This window comes from Pseudopipra pipra, chromosome 3 (assembly GCF_036250125.1).
Source record: "Pseudopipra pipra isolate bDixPip1 chromosome 3, bDixPip1.hap1, whole genome shotgun sequence".
Taxonomy (NCBI): Eukaryota; Metazoa; Chordata; class Aves; order Passeriformes; family Pipridae; genus Pseudopipra; species Pseudopipra pipra.
In genome coordinates this window covers 9,697,482-9,724,861 of record NC_087551.1, presented here as the reverse complement: position 1 = coordinate 9,724,861, position 27,380 = coordinate 9,697,482, and the positions used below count along the sequence as shown (strand labels likewise).

At 44.1% G+C, this 27,380-nt stretch overlaps 1 protein-coding gene across 3 annotated transcripts in view; it reads right to left on the bottom strand.

The window, feature by feature from the left end:
• Positions 1–14,774: 14,774 nt before the first annotated feature.
• PELI1 (pellino E3 ubiquitin protein ligase 1) overlaps positions 14,775–27,380 on the bottom strand; it is a 43,483-nt gene continuing 30,877 nt past the window's right edge. For all 3 annotated transcript variants that reach the window (XM_064647653.1, XM_064647652.1, XM_064647651.1), the window contains exons 2-7: positions 22,950–23,094; positions 22,312–22,441; positions 20,650–20,751; positions 18,489–18,686; positions 18,189–18,377; positions 14,775–17,217 (exon numbers count right to left, since the gene is read on the bottom strand). In XM_064647653.1, the coding sequence (XP_064503723.1) occupies positions 16,651–17,217; positions 18,189–18,377; positions 18,489–18,686; positions 20,650–20,751; positions 22,312–22,441; positions 22,950–23,020 (1,257 nt within the window). In that variant the 5' untranslated portion in view covers positions 23,021–23,094 and the 3' untranslated portion in view covers positions 14,775–16,650. The remainder of the gene's footprint in view (positions 17,218–18,188; positions 18,378–18,488; positions 18,687–20,649; positions 20,752–22,311; positions 22,442–22,949; positions 23,095–27,380) is intronic.

Genomic DNA, 27,380 nt, shown 5'->3' with positions numbered 1-27,380 from the left:
GCGAGTGAGCCATTGCTGTGAGAGCCCCCGTCAGTGAGCCATTGCTGTGAGAGCCCCCGTCAGTGACCCCCATCAGTGACCCACAGGTGCAGCTCTCACCCCGACCCCCATCACTGCCCCCATCACATTCCCCCCTCGGTGATCCACAGCTGCAGCACCAGCCGTCGTCCCCCGGGTGGACGATGGGTGCTGCTCCACAGCCAGTGTTATTCAGATTTATACTTATTCATTCTTCATCAGGTCACAGGAGATTCTGAAGTACGGGGACTCTGTTGGGTCACAGTCAAGCGACAGCAGCCTCGTGCCTGGTCGTGCCTTAGACAATGATTAAATCCTCGGCCACGGTGGCACAAGGAGGTTCTGATTAACAGCAGCGATTCTCGGTGTGTTAAATGGCAGAAGCGTGTGAGCACGTGGCCGTGGGCTGTGTAAATGGATGTGTGTGGAAATCCGTGGGGTCACGCCGGGGCTCGTGGCTCACTAAGTCGTGTTTGTGTCTGCCCCTGTGCTGACACCAGACAGACTGGGCTGAGGATGTTGTTTTGCTCCTCGGTGGTTATGTTGGCAGATGCTTGTCGCGTACAATTTGTTTTGCAGACTCAGCAGATAACCCCAAATGAGTCGCCAAGATCAGGTGCTCAAGAGTCACAGGGACTCCTGGACTCCCTTGGGAGATGTGTCCGACCTGACCAGTGTTTGCCCTTCAAAAGGATGAGTTTAAAGAGCAGAAAATGTGACACTAACAGCCAGAAAGACCTGTTTATTATTACTGTTACTTCATAACTGTGGCCTTCAGTGTCAATGGTCGTCACCACCACTGCTGTGTGTGCATCCTTTATACCTTTTGTAGACAAGCTTTAGAAAATAAAGATGTACTTTCTTTTCTTCAAAATTGAATCCTTGGCTTTCCGGAGTTATTATCAGCTCAGCACAGATCAAACAGACTTTATTGGAAGCTGGAACACCAAAAGCTGTCAAAAAAATCAACTATGTTAAATTTTAAATGCTTGTTAGGAAGCCAATGGGAATTTCCCTCCAGCAACCTGCAAACGTCACTCACAATATTTTCATAGCATGTTTTCCACTACCTGGCAGAAATCTCTTTGTGCCTTACAGCCTCTGCTGTGCTCAGACTGCAGACATGCATTTGACACACTCCTCGTGGGCAAAACATGGTGGTTTGGGTTTTTTTTTCTTGTTTTATCTTTTTTTTTTTTTTTCCCCTAGGGATCACATCAGTTGGCCTCTGTCTGTCTTCTAATCCCTAAAACCTGACACAGCAGCAATAAAGTGAGAGATCATAAACATAAGGTAAAACTGATCACTGTGTATCAATCCAGACTGCAGAAAGACTGAGTTTGCAGGATTTGGTCATGTGGATAAAGTCAAGGAAATCTAAGAGGCTGTGGGAGGGAGGGAGGTGGTGCTGGCCCTGTCCTACCTGTCGTTCTGCTTTGCGTCACTTACTGTTTTCCCAGAGGAGTGTCCTCAGCCGCGTGGATTAGGGATAGCATTCCTGCCTCGGCATTGCTGCCAGCTGGCTGGGCGTGTCCCCATGGCTTCTGCAACCACTCACAAGTGAGTCAGAAAGTTTGGATTTGCCCAAATCATGTTCATTGTTTGCTTTCAGAGGTCTGACTTTCTGGAATTGAACCTGGGAGTATCTACATAACTGCTTTCCATTAGGAAAGAGACAGATGGGAGGTGATCAGAAGGGAGAGGCAAAAAGAAAGGGAATCCCCAGCAGAGAAGCAGCTGTGGGTGATTATTAACTACAGACACTGGTTTTGAAGGGAAAGCCCTTCCCACAGCCTTGGTGGCAAACCAAGTTTCCCCTTTCCAGCCCTATGGGTCAGGCTGAGGCTGAAGGCCAATCCTGCAGGGTGGATACTATTTTCCATGCCTCCCTTGTATGAATCATGGACTGATCCACTTGCTGCTGCAATGTGTTTGGGTCCTGGTGAGCAAACTGAGCCAGAGCCAAGTCCAGTCATGCAGGACTGACCTCAGTGCTCAGCTGGTGAGGTTCACATCACTGATCTTGAAGCATCTTCACTGAGTCAGGGAGATACCCTGCCGGGTTCATCTCAGTTGATTACTGAGAGCAGCTCTAAAAAGAAATTTTGCATCAGTAGTTTAGCATGAAATGTCCTTTATGTAGAGCTGGGCTTACCCCACTGTTGACATTTGCCCAGGAAGCCCTGATCTGGCTGAAAACGTCAGGTCTGTGTTTCTCTTGCACCAGAGAGGTACATTCAAATCCAGTGATTAATTGTGTCAGAGACACACGGGAAAGCCATACCCTGGAATTGACCTTTTAGCCATGCACCCTCCCATGACCTTTAATATTTTCCAGTTGCAATGAAAAGAGTCTTGTTATCTGCTCACACAGGGAAAGTAACAAACGGTTTGATTTTCTACCTTATGCTTCATTGACGTTCTCTCTGAGCTGAATGTTGTTACTGTTCTGCTGCATTTTGTATTAACAGCAAAGCCCTCTGTTCCCCTTGAGAAAAATAAACTAGTGCTGCATCATAGTTGTGGATTAGAAGGAAAGGGTGACAGCCAAGCAGTTACCTCCTGCTGCTTGCTTTTCTGACTGTCACCTTTCAGCTAAACCCCGTGGTGGCAGTGACAACACCAGTCCAGCCTGAGATATCTCCTCCCCTCTGGACCGTAGGATACTCAGTGGGTGATTTCTAGAGACTCTGAGAAGAAAGGCTGCGGTTTAAAGCATTAAGAAACCTCCCCAAGGCACGTGGAATGGCTGGGCTTGTGAGCTGTCGTCTGAATGTGCTGACGGATCTCTGTGGGTAAGAGCAGCCATTGCTTTTACCAGCAGGGTTGGTGAGGTGGGGGAATTGTGAGTCAGCAAACCACAGTTCACTTGATCTGCCCCTTCAAGTACAGCTGCTGTCCCTAAAGTCTGCTTTTATGGTGGCATTTCAGTTATCTTTGCTTCCTACTGATTGCCAAGGGCCACGTCAGCTTTGCAGGACAGCCGCGACTCAGCCCTGCCAGCACTACAGTGCCTGGGTGACATAAACCAACAAACACTCCTGGGCATGTGGGACATAGTCCTGCAGAGAGTCTCTAAGGGAAAAAGTACAGTCCCAAGTAATTTTAGCCAGGAAAATATTTCTACTGCTATTTTTTCAGCTACATGAGTTAAATTGGCATTCTTGCAAAACAACAGAAACATGATGGGGTTTTTTCCTGCACTCACACAGGTTCAGGAGTCTTCTGCGGACTCTTCCTGGGAAGGAAATGGGAAACAGTGGGTTTAGTGCTGTGGAAAATAAACAGTAAAAAGAACAAAGTAGCTCAATGTTTTCCCAGATACGAGAGAGAGCAAGAGACAATAAAAAGTAAGGAAATGCTTATTACTGCTCAGTGGCAGAACCAGCAGCCAACTGTTGTAGCAGCTGGGTTATCTCCAGGAATATCTGGGCTCCTTTCTTGGGATGCTATAGTGTTTTACAGGGTCCTTGGTTACAAGGTCCTGGTACCACTAGCTTTCAGAAACTTCCATAGAAAACCTTTGCTTGGCTTGTGCTGCAAGTGAAAAAATTAGGAAGGTACTGCGATCCAAAGGGAATATGAGGGAAAAGAGTGATTAAATGTAATTAGAGGGCAAGTCCCCTAGGAACCCTGAGTGTAGTGGGTAATCTTGTCTCTAAAAGAGCAGCATTAAACAATGATAGGAACAACCAAACTTCGAGGAAAAGCTCTCCCTGGAGGAAGCAAGGGATATAAAAGAAATATGTAAAATAATGAACACTGCCGAGAAAGCAGATGGAGAGTTTCTGCTCTTCTTGTCTTAAGTGATGCGAAGTGATATTAAGACTGAATTTTTCATGCCGATAGCAGGGAAGATATTTCCATGCCTTGTGTAAGTGGAGCGCGGTGCTCAATGCCACGAGAAACCTTTCAAGACAGGAGCTTAGGAAGATGCAGAGTGGGACGGCAGTTTTATAGGGCAACATTTCTGGCTCTCAAAATTAACACAGATGACAATTTTGAAGATTATTTTTATAATGTCAACCAAAGGCTAACTATTATGGCTCAGGATCAGACCTGTGTAGAGAAGACATGACTGGCCTACATCTACACTCGTGGGCCACCACCTGACACAGCTCTTTCTGGGACAGTTTCTTAATGGACTCCATGAAGACACTGTCATAACCTAAGGACAACCCATAAAACTGGGATGCCAAGTCTCTCCTGTTGCTTCTAAATGCTCTGGCACATATTCCTCCATGTTCCTCCTGGCTCTAAGTCATTCCTCAGCACGTTAGACATGCTGCATATGTGGCTACATTTCACACAGTTTCTTCTTGGTTCTCTCTGTCTCCAGTAAAGAGGCTGTGTAAAATTAAAAGCTCTTTCTTCTGTATCTGGATTGAGCCCAATTTATCACATAGCAGTTTATTCTGATGGAGTACATTAATACCTGAGTCATCAGGGGCTCTGGCTTTTTTTATGTCAGCTTTCCAGGCTAGCTTTGTTATGTGCAGTTCTCCCTTTGAATCTGGACACTGCCACCCCAACATTACAAAAGGAGGGATTCTGGTGGGATGTTTTCAGGAAAGTGTAATGGGAAACAGTCTCGTGTGAGCAGCACCTCAGGCAAGGAAAAAGCTCTTGCTTCTGAGATTACTTGTGAGTCAAAATGTGCAGTTTCAAAGCGAGTGATGGTGTGGAGTGAGAACAAAAGTACAGAAAAAGCAGATCAAGTTGGTGATGTCTAAAGAAGGTAACAAGGAAGCAGGGCTGGGATCTTATGGACTTTCAGAGGTCAGAATTAGATTATAGACACCACAGGGTGCAGTACAGGTTTTATTTAAAAGATCAGAGATAAAGGCCTGGAATTATAGATGTTTTGAGACTTTGCTCTGCTCTAGGTTGCAAGATCTGTGGGTAGAGGTACAGCCACTGGCCAAGTTCTCTCACACACACACCCTGCTGAGAGGAAAAAAACACACCTTTCTGCATTTTAAAATTCTATAACTGAGAGGCTGTAGAATGATGTGGGTGCCCAGATTAAACAGAGGGAGCAGCACCCTGTCCCCTCACTGCAGGCTCACCCAGCCAGCAGCTTTCTAAATAGTGCCTCAGTCCTCTGTCTTTGACCTTGAGTGGAAGTCGCAGGGATTAAAGCAGGTGGGGACCACAGGGAGGATTCTCTTCCTCTAAGGACATGACAGGTAACAGCCATTATTAGGAGAGGGATCTGTGTGGAAAGCATCACCAGGTTTTTAAGCACACAGTTCATCTTTGCTTGTGTTACCCCGCTGTTGCCCTGAGCTCATCACAGCTTCAGTGTGACTACTGTGATTTGATTTAGGTCAAATATATTTCCAGGAACCGCTTTGCGTGACAGCAGAGGGCAGCCTTTCCCCAGACTTCCAGGAATGACGAGTACATGGATTTCAGACAATCTTTTCTTGTCTCCTGGTGTCTGCTAGCTGCCAGCAGAAGCCTCCGTAGGAACAGAGCAACTGATTCAAAGCAAGCAGAGATAGAAACAGCACTTCAAATCGTATCCTTGCATTTGCACAGCTTGGCTTCTCACCAGAGGGTGATCAGCTCTTGCACCTCCTCATTATTCACCTAAGGTGATGTTTCCCTTCCAACTTATATCAGAGTTCAACATCAAAGTAATTAAAAATCCATGCTAACTCTTCACCTTGACAACAACGCATAACAGAAAATACATCATTCTTGGTGGGGAGTATGTCAAAATCAAAGTGACATTTTTCAGTGCTTGACATGCTGCATTAAAAAGCACCTCTGTTAAGAGACCTACGCAGCTGGCTGAATAAACCGTGGTGTGGGTGAGGCCTCAGATTACTTCATCTGCTGGTGACTTTTCAAAAGAGGCTCAGATATGCTCTGTGGATTCACCCAGCCCTGAAAAGCAAGGAGAAAAGTGATCAGCACTCTAATGTCCTGCCCCTTTTTATTCCCTGCTCGCAGAGCCAGAAGAGGAACGCTTACTGGGACAGGGTGTTTTGAGATGACCAGAGCCAAACTCTTTCTAACATCTCCTGGATCCTGTGGAAGCATTTCTTATTACCACATGGCAACAACCTTGTCCAAACTGTGTTTTTGTACTTACTTGACTGATATTAGTCTGGCTGTTTCACAAGCACAAGAAAGATGCAAAGATGTCTTCTTCTGGGAGGTTGCTCCTGATGCAAACACAAAAGAACACAGATTTACTTCTATGTAGGATCTGCTTTCAATTTCTACTTTTTATCCTGCTTCTGTTCTCTCAAAACATGTTAATGGCATCCAGATGCTTATTAACACGCTTCATAGTAAGAACCAGAGACAGGAAATACAGGCCAGATGAGGAAGAGAAAAGCTTAAACAACAGTTAAGAGAGCTGAGAGGAATCCAGAGTCAGCAGGACCAAGTTAAAATTTACTCTGGAGCCTTCAAGAAACTAATCAAATGGTTGTCAGTGAGTGACAGTATAAACTCCAGGGGACAGAAGAGGTCCCACAGGACCAGAGAACCTATTATTAATACTTAGAGGGACATCCAAATACAGCATTAATTAATATTAAAGGCCCACATGAGCCTTAAAGCCACTGCTATGGGCTTACAAAACCAGGCCGTGTCTAATCAACTCCATTCCTCTCTTTGATAAGGCAGCTGGCCTGGAAACTAGGAAAGGGAAGTCACAGATGTGCTGCATCTTCACTTGAATCATGCTGGCTAATGCAGCCACCAAAGGAAATGGCCTAGACAGCATTACTGGGAGGTGAAGAGGCAATCAAGTTGTTTACACTCAAGGTGTAACATTCACCACGTCCCCGGCTCTGTCTGTCCCATCAGCCACTGCCACGGGAACATCGGCTCCCAAAATCTGACTGAAGAGGTAGGAGGCTGGATTTCTGTGCAAGCACCATGCGGGGTGGGAGTCACAGGGAGACATTTATTTTCACACAGGAAATCACCATCAGCGAGGAAATTACACCAATTCCCTACACCATGCTCAAGGTCTTGGAATTCTCGAGCATCTTTTCTTTACAAGACATGCGGGCAATTCACCCCCAGTTCAGCTTTTAATGAAAGAAACACTTAAACCACTCTTCTACCAATCTCCCCAGCCCACAGAGCCTGCTGCAGCCTGCTGCTTCCAGCTGTCCCTCATAGGAGCCTTCTCATCCTTTGAAAGTTGCCCTCTTCTTTCCCAGCTCTGCAGAGAAATCTGGCTAACTAGGAATCTCAAGGCCATTCTAATGCTGTTCTCCTCTCTTCCTGGCTGCATTCATTATTAATAGCTCATCATTAAATGTTAATACATTGAATATCAGAGGTTTAAGGCTTGTTAGGCACCTTTTCTCCCTTTTTTTTTCTTCCAGGTCTATTTGTTGGACAAGTTCATTCAGTGTCATGCTGGGGAAGGTGCTGATCGATAACAGACACACCTTTTGCAGGAAGCTGCTTTTTTGCTTTATTTCCAAGCTCTGCAGAAGCACTTGGAATACAACAGCTTTTGCTTGGAGTTGTTTCTTTTTCTCTAAGAAAACAAACCCCAAACAGTAGGTAAATATTGGGTCCCAACTTGCTCCTTGGTTAATTTTAATAGATGTGAGTTTATGAGTTCTGTCTTTGTTCACTGATGAGTTGGTTTCACAGGGAAGATGGTCTGTGTAGGACTGATCCTAAGGCAGGATCTGTCCCCCAAAGAGTGTGAATGGTGGGTGGTCCAGGAGAAGCACTGAAGGCCATGGTAGGGAGAGAGCCTTTCCATTATGTTTTTCAGGATGGAATTTGCTCCACCCACATCCCACGGGTGTAGCAGTGACACTGTCAGCAGCACTAATATTTGCTTGCACAGAGTTGTTTCAGTGTGGATCATCCCCCTCACCTTGCAGTTAAAACCTGACAGGAGGACTCTGTAGAAGATCCAAATTGCTGAATGGTCGGGGCTCAGGCACCCAAAATTGAAATGCTTCTCTGTGGGCAAAAATGTACTGAAACAAAGAACCATCAGGATATTTTTCCTCAGTGGAGGAGGTGGGTCAGTCTTTGAAAGGACATACAGCACGTGGGACATGGGCAGGGACCTTCTCTCTTCACTCAGCAAGCAGAGGGGCCTCAGGGAGGATGAGGTGAAGCTGAAGACAGAGTTCAGGAAACAGAAGCAACAACCTGTCAGTCTGGCAAACACAACCTATGAAGAAAGATCAAAAGGACTGCTTCAGCAAAGAGAAGAACAGGCTGAGGAGAGACATGCTGAGAGCCTTAACTAGGTAAAATGCTGCTAGAAGGAGCTATGGCCTCCACGTGCTCTCAGTCCTAACTGCTTTAGTCCTAATGTGCTAAAGATGTCCTTTTGGGGGGCTTTAGATTCAGGAAGAGGAGCCATTTTTTCACTAAGAGGATGGCTGAACCAAGGACCAGGCTGTCTGGAGAGGCTGGGGAATCTCCATTACTGCAGATTTTGAAAGAATAAGCAAGTGGCACGCTTGCAAGCAGCATTTGGGTAGAACTGACCCTGCCACCAGGCAGACTAATGAAAGAGAGGACCTTCCATGGGTCTGTGGTTACATTATGAACAATATGTTCTTAAATCAGCTCATGCAAAGGAACTTGCATCTAAAACTTGCAAAAAAATTGTTTCGTACAACCTGGGAACTCTTGTTGGTGGTGGTTGTGGTTTTTTTTTTCCTTTGAAATAGTGAGGAGATTCCAGATGCACTGATGTTTTGAGTATTAAGAGCAGAGTTAGGTTAAATATTGCCCATCCTAGGGACTCCCAGAACTCCTCTTCTCTTCCTCTGCTGTGTCCTGGGGAAGCCCACCTCAGACATACCACCTTTATTCTTCTATACTGTGAATTAGCCCCTAAATTACAGTCTGAAACGTTGTTTGGGGCCAGCAGAGCCTAAGCCTCTTGCATGATACTACTCAACATATTTTTTTCACTGCAGAAGCATAAATAGAGCCTGGCTTTATTAACCATTAGCCTATAAAGTTAAAAGTATAACAAAATGCAGGCACACATGGTCTATAAATATATTTATGCTGTTGTGAGGAACATTAACCCCAGGCCTCCACGGTATGAAAAACACTTCACCATATAAATAATGTGCATTTGGCAATACTGGCGTAGGGACAGGAGGACTGGGTTTTTTTTTTTGCTTTGGGGCTGGCAGGGGCTCTAGGCAAGCCCCACTTTGGCAGAGGCACTGGCCCCTGCTCCAGCCATGGCTTCCCTGGCAGGCAGCTGCCAAGGAGTTTGCCATGAGCATGATTCATCATCACCCAAAGGTGCTTGAACACACCTTCTGCTTCTCCTGCTCCAGAACAGGTGGAGTGAGATTTTCAAGTGATAGAAGAGTGACGCTGGCAAAAAGTGCTGAGTAACACTGAAAACCCCCGGAGCGGTGGTGGAGCCGAGTCTCTGGCATCACTTACCCTGCCTCCTCAGGAAAGCTGCTCTGGATCCACTTTTAACGTGAATAAGTGAAAAGGCATCACATATCCATGCCCTGGGTGGTTATGTGGTATTTAAAGACCCGCTGATTGATTTAGCTCCCCTTCTGAAGTGAAGCAAGGGCTACTTCAGTGACCTGAGGCCCTGGCAGCTTTGCTCTGCTGGTGTGTTCACAAGCTGTGGGAAGGGGCAGAGGATGGGAAAGGTGCCCACATCCCTGTGACCTATCTCAGGCAGCATTTATCCCCCAGCACTGGTGCAGGGTGACACCACAGCCTCATTCTGTGGTGGGAGCCATGGACATGTCCCCTTTACAGGGCAACACAAGCTGGGCAGGTAAGACCATGACCTCTCAATGCCCTGCAGCTTGGAGCCTTTCATCTTCTCTGGAGTCATAACTCAGGTGACTGACCAGACAAAATGAAAGTGGGCTCACCTGCACCACAGTCCTACAGAGACTTTGGAGACTGCCAGCCACTGTGCCAAGGGGAAGCACAGGCCAGAGAGAGAGGAAGGAGGCCAATTAAAAAGCCAGGCTCTGCCTCCGTGTTGCTCAGGGCAAACTGAACAGTTGATGGCATCGCTGGAAGCTGCATTTGCTTTTAATTGTCCTCGTTCCACTGAATAACTAATTCTCTCCTCCTCCCACACGACAGAAAAAAAAAAAAAAAAGAAGCATGGGATTTTTGGAAAGGATGAGTTGACTCAATTCCTTTCATCCAGCACATGACAGCGAGCTGCAGTTTTTAGCTTTGCATCCAGGCAAGTTTAGAATATCGCTGCATGCGTTTGTTTTGTTTCAAATCTTCTGGGATCAGCTAAAAATATTATTGTGGAGAGATGTAGATATGGAAGCACTAAAGGCTTCGTATTCATCCAGCCCCTGAATTACAGCCAGCCAAAGGAAATTACCCAGGTAGATCCCGTTTGTAAGATGGTTATATTAAAAAATGATTTTACATGTGTCAGAGGGCTGAGAAGTGGGAGGTGCTGGGAATCTGAGCATGATCCAGGGAAAGAAGTGTATTCCTTCAACCCAGAGACAGGCTTAGCTCGTCCTTCATGAGCTGTTGCCCAGGAAAGCCATTGCTCTCTCCTTATCCTTGACCAGCTCGTGTTTCCAGCCTTTTCCAGGACAGACTGAAGGGAAACCCTATCTAGGCTGAAGACTAGATGACCAAAAAACCCCTCGAAATACATTTTGCAGGGCCTGAGTGCAGACAACATGGTTCAGTGCATTAAAAGCCACGTATTTCAATAGAATCAGTTAATAACCACAGCAAACATGACAGAAACTTTCAGATAAGACACTTGCAGAGAAAAGTGAATTTAATTTTTTTTCTGGGGGGGAGAGGGGATGTTTTGAAGCAGAAACAAATACAAGGGCCAACAGAATGAGATATAAACAAGCAGACAGTTAATCTTGGGAGTTGGTGGTAAAGAAAAATACACCTAAGGAAGCTTTTCCCACTGAGTGATTGAACTGTACACTGCACTTATATCTACTGTCTGACAACGTGAACTATCATTTCCTCCCTCCCCTCTCTGTGCTGTTCACGCTTCGTGTGGTGCTCCTGGGGAATCCTCAGGAGTCCAGTGTGTGCTCTGCAAGGGCTGTAGAGAGGAAGCCTTTTCATGAGACCTTTCCACTACAACAAGGAAAAACAGACAAATCCTGGCATGAGTTCTAACTCCAAAGGACTCCACTCTCATTGTATTTCTGAAAGGCAGCAGATCTCCAGTACCAATCTCAGTACAGGACTGGTATTACAGACATAGACAAGGTAGAGGAAGGAAACTGGAGCACATTCATAATTTACTCTTGCCTCAGAGCTGTTTAGGGACACTAAATCAGCGAAGTATTAAAAATAAAAACATCACAATATTGCAGGCATTGCCAAATTACAAAGGAGTTGCCTCTGACAGGAAGAAAGTCCTTCTGGACTTGATCTCTAAGGTCGTTTGCACCCCTGCAAGGTATCTGAGCCCCTGTATGGCAGCAATGGCAGAACCCAGGACCTGCCGGTGCCTTTGCTGCTGCCACAAACACATCCCCACCAGCAGAGCCAGGCAAACAGCACAGGCCAGCAAACAGGGTGACTTTGGTGCTGGTTCCCATTCCCTCCTGCCAGCCCTGCAAAAGGGGCAGTAGGACAAAAATGGAGAACTGGGCACAACAGCAGCAAAATAAGAGTGGCAGGGAGTGGGCAGGAAGCTCCTGACTGCCAGAGCTGGCACTTTGCCTCTGGTTACTCATCCTCCCTTGAGCTCAGCCTTGGGAAACACAGCCCCAGGCGATGCCTTACCTGATCCCACACAGGCTTGTGCCAGGCAAGGTGAACAGGACCTGCTTCTGCAGTTCCTTGCTCCTTGTGGCTGCATAATGGAGTGCATCTGCCAAGGATGGAAGGCAGGAGGATGGGCAGCAGCTCACAGGGGGTCCAAGGCAAGAACATGAAGATTCAGGCACTGGGGCTTACAGCTAATGCCATTCCCTAACGCTGCCCCGATGCCCAGGCACGTCCAAAGCCACCAGCCCCGCTGCAGGCTGTGTTTGGGATGGCTGCTCTCACAGAGGCACCTTAGGCTTGAAGGAGTAACAGCCCATTTTTTCTGCTCTTCAAATCTGCCCCCTTTTTGCTTTCAGGACAGGACATGGGACCAGATCAGACCAACAACCAGTAGCACCCAGCACAGCTGAAGGAGGCAGCAGTTCCTTGTGCACCCATCAGTGTTTCCCCGGCTCAGCTTGTGTCACCAGCTACGTTTCCATGGGATACTGCTCCCAACAGCACAGCGATGTGGTGCTGTTCTCTGTGAGAAAACAGGGTCCTCTGCTCTTGCTGCTGCCCTGGAAGCAGCACCTGGGAAGGGGCAAGGTCTGCTGCTGCCCCTGCAAAGACCACACTTGCCAGAGAACCCCTGACCCACGTAGGAACCATCACAGCTCCTGCAGAGATGCTTTTCCAGATCTTCTTTACAGGATACACAACAGCACTTGTTTGAGTGATCTCCTGCAGCCACAAAGAAGCCTTAGAAACTGCATTTCTAGGATGATCACAGCCCTTGGTTAAAGCCAAGTGCTACGATTAAAAATAGATGAGCTTTGCCAGCATTTTTACAGAAAAGGGATGAGCCAAGACTAGAACCAGGAAATGTGGTCTAATCCAACAGCAACTAGGCCTGATCCAGGCTGAAAGACAGCATGCAAGTAGCTGTAGTCATGATGATAGATTTATATTGCAAAACTGGAAATGTATTTTTAGAATGGAGCCTGGAAAGTGTCACTTCAGAAAGCGATCAAGCACGGCGCGGCAGGATCATTATGAGATTTGCAGAGCACCTTCAAACACAGGAGTCTCCTGCGGTGACTTCATCAGGGTGTCAAACCTTCCAGGAGACCAGGCTCATTCCTGCAGGTGTAACAAGCCTAGCACAGATGGGATTAGACCACCTCATCCACAGCCTGCACCAAACAGCTCAGAGCCACAGGTCCCACAGGTACATGTGGGACTGCTCCAATCCAATGGCTGGGTTGGCCAAGGAACCGGAGCGCTCCGTTAGTGCCAGGCTGCCCACCCAGGGAAAAGCCCCCAGGAACCTCCCCATCAGCTCCTGCCCTGCTGCCAGCCAACACACTGAGCTGCCCCACTGCTGCTTTGGGGGAAAAAAAACCCAAACAAAACCCCCAAAACAACAAAAAGCCTTTGTTAGCCAGCTGCTGTGCCAAGCTGCTGCCTCCTACCACTGTTCAATCCATGCAATTTCTTACAGCTGAAGAGCAAATTAAGTTAATTAAATCACATCTCACTGCGCAGGACAGAGCAGCCATGCACAAACCAGCTGCAGAACACTGGCTGCTGATTTCCAGAAGCACTTCTGCAGCACTTCAACAAACTCTAAGGCTGGAGAAGCACCTACACCTAACCTCATTTTCACATGCACTCCCTTATCAATTCCTCCTAATGGCAGTGCTCTCCCAGGGAAGAGTCCTGTCCCATCTGCTGTTTGCATCACCAATGCTTCTGCCAGTTGAGCAAACCTTTAAAACCAGGTGAAGGCCACAGATCCCACCTGGGGCTGGTTTTTGCAGGTGCAAGAGGCTGACTGAGGCTGTCACAAATGGAGCTGTGGTTTGTCTCAAAGCCAGCACGGTGCCGCCTCCTGCACCTCGCCCAGCTCCAAAATTTGTTCAGAAGCAATGGCCTTAAAGTTCAGAGTGCTTCAGTCAGCTGGTTGAGTCTAAGGGATCATTTTACTTTTAATCTGATATTCATTTTACCGTTTACAGAGGACTATTGTTCCAAACAAGAACAGAAGCCTGGCAGACCTCAAACAGGGAACCCCAGTCAGAGCTGCTGCTATTAGTGATGGAACTTGCTCCTCAACTACTCAACCTTTGCTATCCTGCTTTTGACAGTGGGATCTCCCCATATCAAGCATTTGAATGCCCGTGTTCTGCCCTTTTAAAAATGGGATTAACAAGCCCAGCTTGGGTCAAGAGAAGTATGCAACAGGCAGAGAGCATGGGGCAGACTCTGAAGACTGATCTTAGCCTAACACTCCCCAGAGACACAGCCAGTTGTGCTCTGACACCTTTGTATGGGGAGTCTCTTTTTTGGGGGGGTGAGGGTGGCGTAGGAAAGTACAGTGAAAGCAGAATGTATCATCTTAAAGAGGGCAGAGGCTTAAGGATGGCTGCATGTTGGGCGTGGACCTTTCTTCTTCCCCTCTGCAGTCCGATGTGCCTCTACCCAACGGCACCACTGGCTCCACACCAGCCTCCAGCTGTGCCTCCAACACAGGGTGAGTACATGGCTCTCCACACTCCTCCTGCCATCCCCTGCTCGGTCTGTGCCCACAGTTCAGCTCTATGTTACTCACACTGCTTTGCAGCTTTCATCATGTCCTTTTCTGATTTTTCATGTTCCCATAGTCAACAAGATCAGGGCCACGGAAGTGTCAACCAGATTTTGTGGAAGATGGAATCAAAAGCTCTTATCACTTTAGAAGAGCCCAGACATTTAGTTCAGGTTTTGCTCACATTTCAGTATTTTTAACTTACTCAAGGAAGAGATCATTTAACTGTGTCTTTTAAACAACACTCTCACCTTTGTTAACACACAGCTAAATATAAAATATGTTAAGAGGTCACATCTGACAGGAACCATTCAAACCCATGACCAGGAAAATGTGCAAAGTCTTTACAGCTGCTGCTTTTCTGTGCTCTTAACCCACATGCACAGTACAGACACCTTAGGTGACAAAAGAAGGGCCATCCCCATCTCTTGGAAACAAAGCCACAGACAATCCCAAATTTCTATTTTTGAAAAGTGTTTACTCATGTAGTTTGAATAAATTAATTTGCAAATAAAAATTAAAACTACAGTATACTATAGTTTGAATAAGATGATTAGAACAACTACAATACAGGGATTTCTTGCTGCATAAGTTTCATTACTTAATGCATATAATCTGGAAAATGTCAAAATCAGTTATATTTCTATGGAAAGGGAGTAACAACAGTTACTTGTACATGACAGCTAACTGAACTTATAGTACAGGTTTCCTGACACATGCATTTCCTGAGTGAACCAAACAATATATATAATTTCTTTTTAAAAATGGAGAAATAATTGACAGTCAAAGTAAGTAATTTATGACATCTAAGCAACACAGGTCTCTTTAAACCAAGAAAATTTTAGAACAGCTTCAAAAGAAAAATGAAAGCTATGCTATAAAGTACAGAAATTTGCTACTGTCAATTAATTATACAGTACATATTTTGGAAAAAAAAAAAAGTACGAAGCTGGCCGAAAAAGCTCAAATCAACCCTAAAAAGGTCAGGTTGTGTGTTTGCCTTGAAGCACAGTGGGTCAGCAGCAAAGCTGCATGTAGTGCACTGGTCTTTTCTGGTGGATATGGAGGGAATGGAAGGGGAGAGAGGGGAGAGCAGAGAGAGACCAGTTAACCAGAGCCCAAGCACAGCATCCCACACTGAGGGGTCTGAGCCCAGCCCAGCCCCAGCTCCCTCCGACAACAGACAATTGTGACCAGCTGCCCAAGGATGCTGGGACATGGGCACACATCCCCTGGGTACCAGGCTCCACCTGTGTTCCAGCTGTGGCCTTGATGAGCATCTGCACTTGGTAAAAGCCCCCATGTACCAGTCTGAGGGTGGAAGGCAGAGCATCCACCTGACAAACCCCTCCCAAGCTGGGATGTGGCCAAGTCACAAGTTACTCCCCACACTTGTGCCCGAGTGCCTCTGCCTCTCCCCTCACCCCCACCCCAAACAGCAAGGAACAGAACAAGCCTCATCTTTCAGGTCTGTTCATTTTAACATTGGAAAAACCCTCACAAATGTCACTAATGCTAAATAAAGAGAAGTGTTAGCGTGAAGGGAGAAAAAAATCCTTAATCTAGACTAAGTTGCATATTCAAAGAGTCTGGTAAATATTCTCCTCATAGCCAGATCTTGAGTACAGTCCTACCAAAAAGACATTTTAAGAAGTCCTTCTTCGCTACCTTTCGACACGGTTAAAGTACAACTTTATGCCATCATAATTTGCATTAGCTTTGTTTAAAAAGCATTTTAACTATTCTAAGAACTCATTATTTTAGATTAAAAGATTTTTCTACCATTTCCATCTCACGTTCTTCTCCATCCAGAACTACTCTACACATCCAACTGCCAGATGTAACACACCATGACCATGCTACTCTCTAAACATTCTACGTATGTTCAATAATAAAGATAAATAGAAAAGAGTTAATATACATGTTATATTTTACAATGTTTGCATCCAAGCTGTAAACTAATGTTCTTTGAACTTTTTACCCTCCATATACAAAAAGAATGAAACAACTTTCAAACACTTGTGGGCATGTGATTCAAAACCATTAAACGGAAGGCATCGAAGTTCACTCTTACAACACTTCCTTCACCTCTTCAGAAGTAGTTATTAACTAAAAAAAGCAGGAGTTCTCCCCCTTCTCCCCCCAATTTCTTCTATTTCCAGACTTTTCTCAACAGAGAGGGATTTAGCTGTTGTAACAAAAAAAAAAAAAAAACAAAAAATTCTTCATCTTAATGCAAACCAGCAAAGCCCAGAGAATATGAAAAAAGAGTTGGTTTAAAAATCAGAATCGCTTAGCTTATCAGTTTACTGCAGTCCTTGGTAACACCTGTGTTAGTCAAGAGGTCCTTGGAAAATGAGTCTGATGTAGCCCTGCTCACCAGCCAGCTGATGGGCACAGAAGGGACAGGCTGCGTGGAAAGTGTGAGTACCGTGAGGGAGAGGGATTTGGGACCAATATGCAGTTGTCTTTTCCGAGCACACGTGTCCGCACGGGCTGAAGGCGTGAGTTGGAGGTCCGGCGTCCACATAAAACCCCGCCTCGCACCCGAGCCACAGCGGCACGTAGGGGCCGACGGAGCGGCACATGGGGCACTCGCGGTCCTTGCCGTCCCTCTCCTCCTTGTTTCCCCAGTTGTGGTAGCCGTGCACGTGGCCACAGTTCAGGTACACCCACGGCTGCTTTTCGTCTACCACATCTTTCCTCTTCATGCTGGGGAAGGCCAAGGTGTTGAAGCCCACGGGGCACTGGGGCCTGGCCGCGTTGATCTCCTGCCGCAGGGCCTCCAGGTGCTTGACGGTGGGGGTGCGGGACAGCCCCTCCGCCGTGCGCCACAGCAGCGTCGCCCCGCACAGGTCGATCAGAGACCCATCCTGGAGCTGGTTCGTTTCGTTCTCAACCTTGTGGCGGACAGAGACAAAGAGAGGTGTCACCTAAGGGTGCCTGAAGAGGAACATCGTGCACTTCCGTAACACAGATCCAGACAAAGTTTCGAGCAGTTCCTGACTGTCTACATAAGATGCCCATGGAGAGCCCAGTATCAGCTTCTCTCTACCCTCTTTTTTTTTTTTTTCCTGAAAAGAACTTCCACCCCAACATCTTAAGAAATCAGTGTGTGCATTAAAATAGACCGCGTTAAGTCATGAAAAGTTCCTCTCCAATCTCAACTTCTCTCAACCCCATCCCTACCTCAAGCACTCCCAACTATGCTACTTCAATTGAGGAATGGCACAAGCCTTCTCCAGTCCTCCATCATATTTTAGACTGTTTTCTTCAAACACACCTTTACACATGGCCTTCCCTTCCTTCAGAAAGTCACCTGTTAGTGCTCCAAGATAAATACTTCACTGAAAGTGTTCAGTGTAGCATTTCTTTTTGCTGAGAGATCCCAAAACCAATTATCTCCTGAAATATCACCAAAGCTTTGTATACAAGAAGAAGGGGAAAACTCAGACTGCAAAGGTGGGAATTAATATCCAACAAAATCATAATTATTCTTTATTATTCTATAAAAAAGGAGAAGTAGGAAAACCTTCAAAGCATACACTCAAGAGGTAGAATGAGAAAAATACTCTTTAAAATGTGCACAGGACTAGGACAGTTTGCAGAAGTACACAGTAGATCAGCAACTCAATTTAGAAGAGCAGTCTAGATGTGCAATGAAGTACTAGTTTGCAGATAAACTCAGTAATTCAGGTTGAGCAAGACATCTTTGTGCATGAAGACAAGACACACAGAAGTCAGTGTAACTAACTGCAGAGATGACAACTACACTGAATTACAGCAGATTCCAGCTCTATGCCCAAACTTTACCACTTATGGCTGTATCCATTTTGAACAGGTTGCATAAAACACTGGTCACTGCTCTCACCATTTTTCCCCTCTGCTGAGCCGATCTGGTTTCACGGAGGCTGAACACATTCCCACACACAGAGATCTCTCTCCACACCCCTGGCTTGGAGTCCTCTGTGAATCCATTACGAGGATGCATAACAAGAACCCCATTCGTTGTTAGTCCATCCATTTGCCCATCTGATGTCTTCCACTTCGCAGCTTTCTCCTAGAACAAATTACATCAATGAGAACTTTAATTTGTCTGAAGCAGAGCTATGAATTAATTTTAAAATAAGCCTGAACTGAACTTCTGGGGGAGAAAAAAAAGTCTCCTTACCCCAAGAAAAATGTTTTTCGAGGAGTCAAATCCTGCAGCATATATTCTTGCTGTGAAAGGAGGGTTACGTTCACATATGATTCTGCAGGCAAACCTTGATATAGTGCTCTGCACAGACTGTGTATCTGAATTACTCTGACTTCCAGGAACTGTATCTGTTACTACAAAGTCTATAGGGCTCTCCGTTGACCGACCGATCTGGAAAGAGATTAAAAAAAAAACAAATGGTCAGAAGTTTGTCTTTGGGTCTGGGAATATTCAAATTCGAAGCACTTGTGATAATATAAAAATCATGATGTTATAGTTTAAAGCATTCCCCTCCACCCCTCTAAAGCCTAATCTGAATTAATGAATTATTCTGCCTTCAAGTGATCACAGTTATTTTGAAAGCTGGGTATGGCCAACTAAAGGAAGGGGAAGTAAAATGATGTAATTAAGTAAATTCTGAGATGATTTCCCACTGAAGGCCTTCTCATCAGAGAGGTTACACTTGGGTCAGGTGGACGAGCTGCAGCAGCACCAAACAGCGAGGAAACAGCAGTTAGAGGGAAGAAAAGTGACATTCAGTCACTTTGCATGCCTGCAATATTCTGAACAATGCCAGACTAGTGGAGGTGTAGATGTAGGAAAATTAGATAATGTGAGCTGTCTCTTCAGGCTCTGGTGGGGCACTGAGAAGCAACAAAACTTTTGTTAAAGACCAGGTACAAGGTGCTTGTGGTAGAGAGGGGTTATGAAAACACTCACAGAACACAAGAATTCAACATCTGACAACAATCAGATTTTTCTGGAAGCTGGCTTCTTTTCAGAGAGTTTTGCAGTCCCACACAACTGTACTGAGTATCTGTACGGGTATCGCTGCTTTTCCAGTCAAATCACCTTGTCCTTTTCTTTACAAACTAAGAAGAGAAGTAATATCCCTCTCCCAAACATTCACTTAGCTGGGTTTAAAGCTCTTATACACTACTACTCACTCACTGCCAAAGCTCTCAGGCTCCGTGAAAATAGCTGGTTATATTAAGACTGATTAACTGCTGAGCAGGACAACCCAAAAGCTTGATGTGCTTTTTTTGGTGAAGGCTGGAGAGCTTTCATGAGACCAAAACTGCTTTGTCAGAATGTATTTTTCTATTGCTTCTTAGGCAGGATAACCCATCAGTACGTGGGGATTGCTAGGGGCAATTTCAGAGCAGCACGCATGCCACAGCATGCCTGAAGAGAGAACACTCACACAAACAATAGCTTATGCTGCAGTGAGTTCATTACAGTCCTTTTGCTCTGTTGTAAGTATTTGCAGTTGCAGAGCAGCTTCCTCCACCACTTCCCAACACCTCCCACCTCCTTAGATCTTGCAGTGGCGTCACAGCTAAATGCTGTGACAGCAAAACTCCTTGCCATAAATTACTGACAGTAACGGGGGGCAGGGGGGAAATCAATGCAAGATCAGTCTGGGAATCAGAAAGAACAAAGCACACATTAAAAAAAAAAAAAAACCAAAACAAACCCCTTCCTTCTGAGAAAAACAGGAAACAATTATAAGATATGAGTGCACACCACAGCTGCAAATGTGTTTGTGGTCCCTTCTCAGACACACAGGAACTGCAGCAAAGTTGCTCTGAACTGCCATTGAGGCTCCTCTCTCCACACCTCCCAGCACTTTAGACATTTCTGGGTTTGCTTAAAGAAGTTCAGGGTATTTTTCATATTAGTTGTGCTAGAAGCTTTCCTGTGTTTCCACACTGTATTTCTTCTACCCTGTCTCCAACTAGCTGATCCCAAATCCCTTTGTAAATTCCAGAAGCAAAGTTCCAAGTGCTTAAAGAGAACTGAGCACTTTATTCTTCATTTAGCAGAGAGGGACTAGGAGACAGGTTACAGGACTTGCCAACCAGCAATCAAAGGCAAAACCATAATCCTGTGCATTAGTCACACCACCCCCCCCAGCTTTCACCTTTGCCCAAGTCTAAGAGAGATGCACAGACACAGTCTTGTTCATAGGATGGCCTTGGGAACAAACAGAATTAAATTGTTCTGAAGAGTAAAAATGTAGAAACTTGACACATGTGAACTTTTAGGTCTGAGGGAAAAAAGCCTGCAGAGAGGATGCCTTGTTAGAAGCCCACCAGAAGTGAGAATACACTTACATGTTTACTTCACATACCTGGAACATATCTGTGTTGCTGTCATGTGTATATTCAACCACTACTGTCTGGGCCCGAGACAAAGTGTAAGATATGCTGTGTTGGTCCTTATTACTGATTGCCTATGGAAAAATGCCAAATATTATTGAACCAGTGCACAATGACTCTTCAATATACAGCAACAAAGTAGACTACATATACATCTATATCTATATAAAAAAATCAGGCTCCTATTCTGCTAATTATTGCAGATGGTTGTTAGTAACATACCTGTAGTTAAACTTCACAAAACCCTGTCCTGACTATTGAAAAAAAGCTGCAGGACTGATTCAGCAACAGACCAAACTGGTCTCTTCACCACATGCTGCAACAAAATACACTTAACCAGGGCATATTATTAGTCATGTTTTGTGTTAAGGCAATGTTGGCCTTAACACAAAAGAACAAAACAACCAAATGCAAAGGCTAAAACTGAATGTAACACCTTCGTGGCCATCTCAGCCTCAACCTGTCCAACAGCAAAGTGAGGACTGAAACTTAGGGACTTCATTCTAAAAACAGGACCCAAGCTCATACTAAAATCAGTGATGACTGATAACATATATAGACTAAAAAGTGGTGGTAAATAGGGTAAAATGGAGCAACTCAGCACAGGTTGCAGAAGTTGTAGCAAAGTAATCTAGGTTTCAGTTTGTTAGTCTGAATGTTCATTCTGCAACTCCCTAGTAGGAACTGAGCAAAGACTATTCAGAAGTGCATCTAAACAGCACTTGAAGACCATGAAGACTTTGCAAAAATAAGTGTTCTTTTCACAGATCTCCTATGAATGTAATTCTACTAAAAGAACTTGGGTTAGAAAAATGCTTTTGATTTCAGAAAACTTCATGGCAATTTCCTGAATTTAGGGATCCATATTTTTATGTATCAAGGTATTCAGAGAGTCAAACACTCAACACTACAGTATTTGTTTAAGGGCCTGATCTTGTCACTGGCAATTTCTAACCAACCACCAAACCTCCTCAAATTCCACTGTTTTAGTAGAAATGCTCAATTAGTTTTTGAACATAATTGCACACACACTTGAATAGCCACAATACAAAAATATTGCATGGTTAATACCTTAGCTATAATGTAGTTTTGACATGACAAACAATTCAATATCAGGACCTAAGCCCCTCCTTTAGTGCTTCTTTATTGCTACTGATTATAAGCTCTATGAACCACGTCCTGCAAAACCCACCTGGCCCCATCCCTGGGGAACTCCTACCCATTGTATGGAGCAGCAAATGCACGTGGAGCTTTGGTAAAGAATCATTTAAAATTCAGCTTTAGTGAAGCAAAGTTAGCCCAAAACCACAAAGTCTAGAACAGATGTCTGTAGTGAGTTTGGAAGGAAAACAAAATACAAAGTTTTACATGACCAGTCTGTGCCCGGAACATTCATGTTTCAAAAATAATTATTTTTCTTCTAGCCACAGCAGGGACTAGGCACCAGATCTGCCTTGCTGAACTGTTTCTTGCCAACCCTGACAGGTACCAAAAAACCTTGGATAAATATGAACCATTCTTTTCACAGCCACAACTTCATACTTTTTACACTGTTTCATAACAGCTCCGACTTGATGGAGCTCTTTATTACAGCACTAGGAGAAATCAGATTTAACTAGAGAAATGGAGCTTACCTTTGCTGCTTGAGGGGTACAGGCAATGTGCACAGTGCTAGGTTTCACCCCATTTGCCTTGGGTCTTTTAAATAAAGCAAACCTACTTTTTCTTCTTCCTCTATCTCCATTTGGGAGAGACCCATTGTACCTACCAAAAAGCACAGAACAAGAACAGTCCATCTTCCTGTATTGCTTAGCTCCTCATGAGATACAGGCCCACAAGACCTTTCATTCTAAGTACAAAGTATCCTTAATTAGTACAGTGTTACTAATCACAGATTTTTAATTAATCACACTTAAATCCAAGAATCGATGAACACAATATATTGAAACATGCCCACAGAATCACAGCACAGACACACAAAGCTTGTAGGGCAAGGAATGCTACCCAGCTGAATCTCAAACCTGCTATCGACAAGCCAGTGAGTCTTGGGTTCCAAACATGAAACCAAGGAAGATTATCTGCCTTTCTGGGGCTTTACCTATAAACGGTGTGTTCATGCTGTAAATGAAACATTCTAAATATTCACCAACCCTGGTGGAGAGACAGTATTTTAGAGAATTTTGATTGAAATAAACCCCTTAGATACGCTGTCCTCCAAGACTCCAATGTAACCCATGAGAAAACCCTCAGACTTTCACACTCAAACACTTACCCTAATACAATCAATTCACCATATTTGACTGGTGCTTTTGATGGATGATTTTCTTGATCAGGAGAAAACATGAGCTTAGCTAATGACTTCTTCTCAAATTTCAGGTCTCTGATCAAGAGTTGTGGCACACTTTTTTCATTATTTCCTGGAAAAACAAAAACAAATTTAAATGTCAGAGAAAGTACTCAAATCCATCAATTACACAAACTTGCATGCCTATCTGGTACAGTAGGTACAATATTTTGTGTTTTCCATATTTTGGTTTGGGCTGAAATAATTTAAAAAAACATTTATATAAACCCACATGAATTAAGGTTGAATTGCCTTGAAGAACTAGGAGGTCACAAAAAAATGCACTCAGAAAATTCCACTATGGCCTTGAAACACCCACACCGCTTTTCCTTCCTGCTAGCTTTTAGAATAAATGGTACATAGCTTCATTTACTATATTTTGTTCAGCTATTAAGAAGTAGAGCCAGATAAGCACTAAATGTAAAGAAAAAAAATTACAAAGCAAGACCAGTCCATTAGCCAGAGGTAGAAGCTTTCATGGAAAGTGTCTGATTCAGAGCTTTCCAAGAAGGTTCTGGATTTGCAGACGGAAGGAAGTTGTTTGACAATTTGATATTGAGTCTACCATACAAGTGTAGGGTGTGCAACATGATCTCATGTTTAACCAAGAGACAGAAGTCACATAAACATGTTTGAAGGAAATTTCCTGAGGGAATTCCACATAGTTCTTAATGAAAACAGTCTTGAAGTGCATTTTTTCCCTCAGATTTCTGCTTTGAGGAACAGTTCATACTATTATATTTTGCAGCTTCTCATTAGGAGCATTTCCAGACACTCCTGACCTATCCAGCACATCTCTGACCTTCCTCTAGAGAAAGCCTACCCAGCTGAGCACTTGGTCGATAAAGAATAAAGCTGACACCAGCCTGTTTGAAGCTTTAATAGAAATAAGAACATTTCCTTCCTTCCAGGTAAGTTTTCACACCAACTCAAAAAGTTACTCATCTTTTTTAGTACTGATGGTTAACATCCTGCCTTCCGTGCAAATATACTTTTTGACACACACAGCATTTCTTGAATCCTGTCATCAACTTTGATCACAACTACAGTGCTGTATCTCCATTTTCTTCTACCTTAACTAGACCATAGTTATTAGCAAAAAGACACCATCATGCAGATTCTATCTACCACCAACTTATGTCGTAAGAACAGAGAAAAGGACGTGGCAGTGCTTGACATCTTGCTCGTATTTGTTCAGAAGCTGATGCAAAGATCCCACTACTGACCTTATCTCTACGCCCTCTCCCAGTCCTCTTTGCTCCTTCACTGAGAAGCTTGGCCTTCAACATGTGTTCTCAATCTACCAACTTCTCATCCAGCATGGACATACTGATTGCCACCTGCAATCCACTCACAGTGCTCCCTAAGAACTCGGTTTGCTCCTTCATGCTATTCCACATACTTGTGAGGGCTTCACACAAATACAAAGACGTCTCACTGTTCTACAGATGTTTGCTGTGATGCCTGCAGAACACAACCAGGAGGATTCCTCCTTTAATTTCGCATTATTTTCCAAATCTTTTCTCCTTTGTTTTCAAGTATGAGTACTGTAGATTTCATAGTGCTTGACACAAAGTTAACTGCAGACTGTTTCTGTGGCTAGCACATGTGTAACATTATCACAGCTGTATCCTGACCCACTGCCATATGTGCAAGTGCACTGCAATAAACCTGACTGGCACAACATTCCCGTGAAGTGTCTGTGCCCCATCTACACAACACTTACACCAATATATTTTTGTTGCATAGGAAGCACTGTGCATTTTCACTGGGCAGCTGTCCTGGTTCAAACCTTTGGGACCCATCACTTTGCTGGTGCTGAAAGTGCCTTATACTGATGCAAGAGTCCCCATCTGTCCCACAGGAACAGCAGCACAGGAGGGAGCAAAGCAGTAGAGTTTGCTCCAAGGCATTTCTAGATTGCTGATCCGAGTTTAGCAGTAACTCCACTGGGATTGTGAAGGTACTTACTGCTGTAGGGTTTGCATTTAAAATTCTAAGATAACGAATTTAAAGCAAACTTATCATATGAAAACGAGACCTTAAGCCTTTATCTCGCCAGTAATCGCAACACATCGAAGTGGGGATTGCCCCATTTGATAAGAGGAGCCCCCCAACATTAACTGTTCACAGTTTTCATGTTCATGTCTTCTAGAGTCCTCCTTGCCCCCTGACATCACACCCCACCTTGAAGCACCACACCAGCAATTCTCTGAAACCATGTGCCTACAAAGACACCTCAGGGCTGGTTTACTGACAGTACTGAACTGTATTGATCTTATTGTTCTATAGTGCTCAGTTCTCTAGCCACATCTCCTGTCTGAAGTATTTCTCCTTCTCAAGAAGTGAGGATAAATCTTCATGCTTTACCTGTATGCAAAAATAAGGATATATTTTCTATGAAGTATTTTTACTATCAACTTCAGCATTTCTTATTTTAAAATCTCACATTATAGTTGCTTGTATGATTATCATCTTAAAAACAACTCATGTTTTCATCTCCTCCCCACATGATTAACCTATTTTCTACTTGAATATTGATCTCCTCAGCAGGCTCTCCCCTGCAATTCAGTCTTCTCCACATAAAACTAATTTCATCTTGGTCAACAGTTGTCCTTTGCATTGACATTTAAGAACTCACAAGAAATACTGCTATGAAATCTGGAGCACTGCCTATTAGGAAATAGCATAGGACTAGTAAATACCATGACACAGTAACCAAAGATTTAAATAGTATAACCCCAACATTGCAGTGTTTGATAAAGTGCTAAAATCCTTTCACTCAGAGAAGGTGGGAAGGCAAGCATTAAAAATAACTTTAGCTATTAATACAAGAACAGGTTTGGTGTAGCTTCTCCTCTTCCTCTGTTTATCCAAATGAACAGTTTCACAGAAAGCTAAAAAATACATCTCCCAGTGTGAATCAGCCTCCGAGTCTCATTAAAATAACACATGGACAGCTAAAGGAGACTCTAAAGCGTTACCTGAGCAAATGGCCAGAAACCTCCTCTTAAGAGATAACTCAAAAAAAATGATAAACAGGGTCAACAGTGCTCAGGGATAGACTTCAGCAATACAAGAAATTATACAGAAAATCTTAGTATAAGGAAAAGTGCCCAATGTCTAACACTCAGCTCCTCCTTAAAACATTTTCTTTTGTTTTACACTTAAAGAAATCCAGCCAAGTTTACTTTGTACATATGATAGAAATCCACTTCTTATTAGATTCAAGGAAGGTTCGAGAGAAATCTGGAGCTATCACTAAAAACACAGCTTGCTCATCCATTTTCAAAAGCCTGGCTTGAATGTTAGAACTCTGATTTTTTTAAAAATACATCTCAGAACCTTTATGAGCTGCACACACCACTTTCACAACTACTAACACCTCCAGATTACTTCAACTCAAGCACATACAAAATTCAGCACTCCTGAAAAAAAATAATCAGCCCAACATACACACTACTTCTCACCCAGTGTGATCTGCCTGGTACCCAAAAGGAAACTTTTTCTTGTTCACAGAAATAACAAAGAACAAGTATATCCTCCCAATGAGATCCTGACGACTAGTCCAAGGGAAATTTGTTGTCTGCAAATAAAACTCAAGTGCTGTCCCACTAGAGAGGAGTCTAATCTAGCCATGGGATAACATTTCCACTCCTGAAACAGAGCAGGCTTATGGATCGTTTAAATCAGAGTAAAGAAGTTACAGGGAGCAATGCTTTTGAGAGGAAGGATTGACTAATATATATAATGGATCTTCTCTTTTAGTATAACCTGATCAGTTTTTATTCCTAGAACACTACAGGAGACTTCCTCGAAGTGTTAGGAAAGGCTAATTAAATATGTTAAAAAGACAACTTGGCCCTGAAGTGACAACTAAGGAACCAACTGCTTGAACAAAATACATGCAAGTTACAATTTTGCTTTTTGCAGCAGCATTTCCGAACATCACTGGAAGATGCTTCAATGGAGCAGGCTCTGAACAACAAACCGCTCTGAACTCCTCCAAACACCTTCAATGCTGATGAGGAACAAGGCGTCGATTACAAGATCCCATCTCATCCAACGTTCTTCCAAAATCACAGAACTGGCAGCAGCAAACTTTTCATGTCAAGACCTCTGCTTCTGCCAAAGAGAAGAGGCCAAAGCCCGAAAACCCCTACCTGTGCACAGTCCTGTACTACAGATTTGAAAAGATTTTGAGTAATGCAACTTGCACGGTTAAGAGTCGAGCACAACTGTTTGCAGTTAGCACAAAACCACAATGGGTACCAGTTAAAATCCTTCAGTCTCAAAAATAGGAAACTGGACCAGAAAGAACTCATGAACAAGTAGTACCTTTTTATTCTTAACACTGGC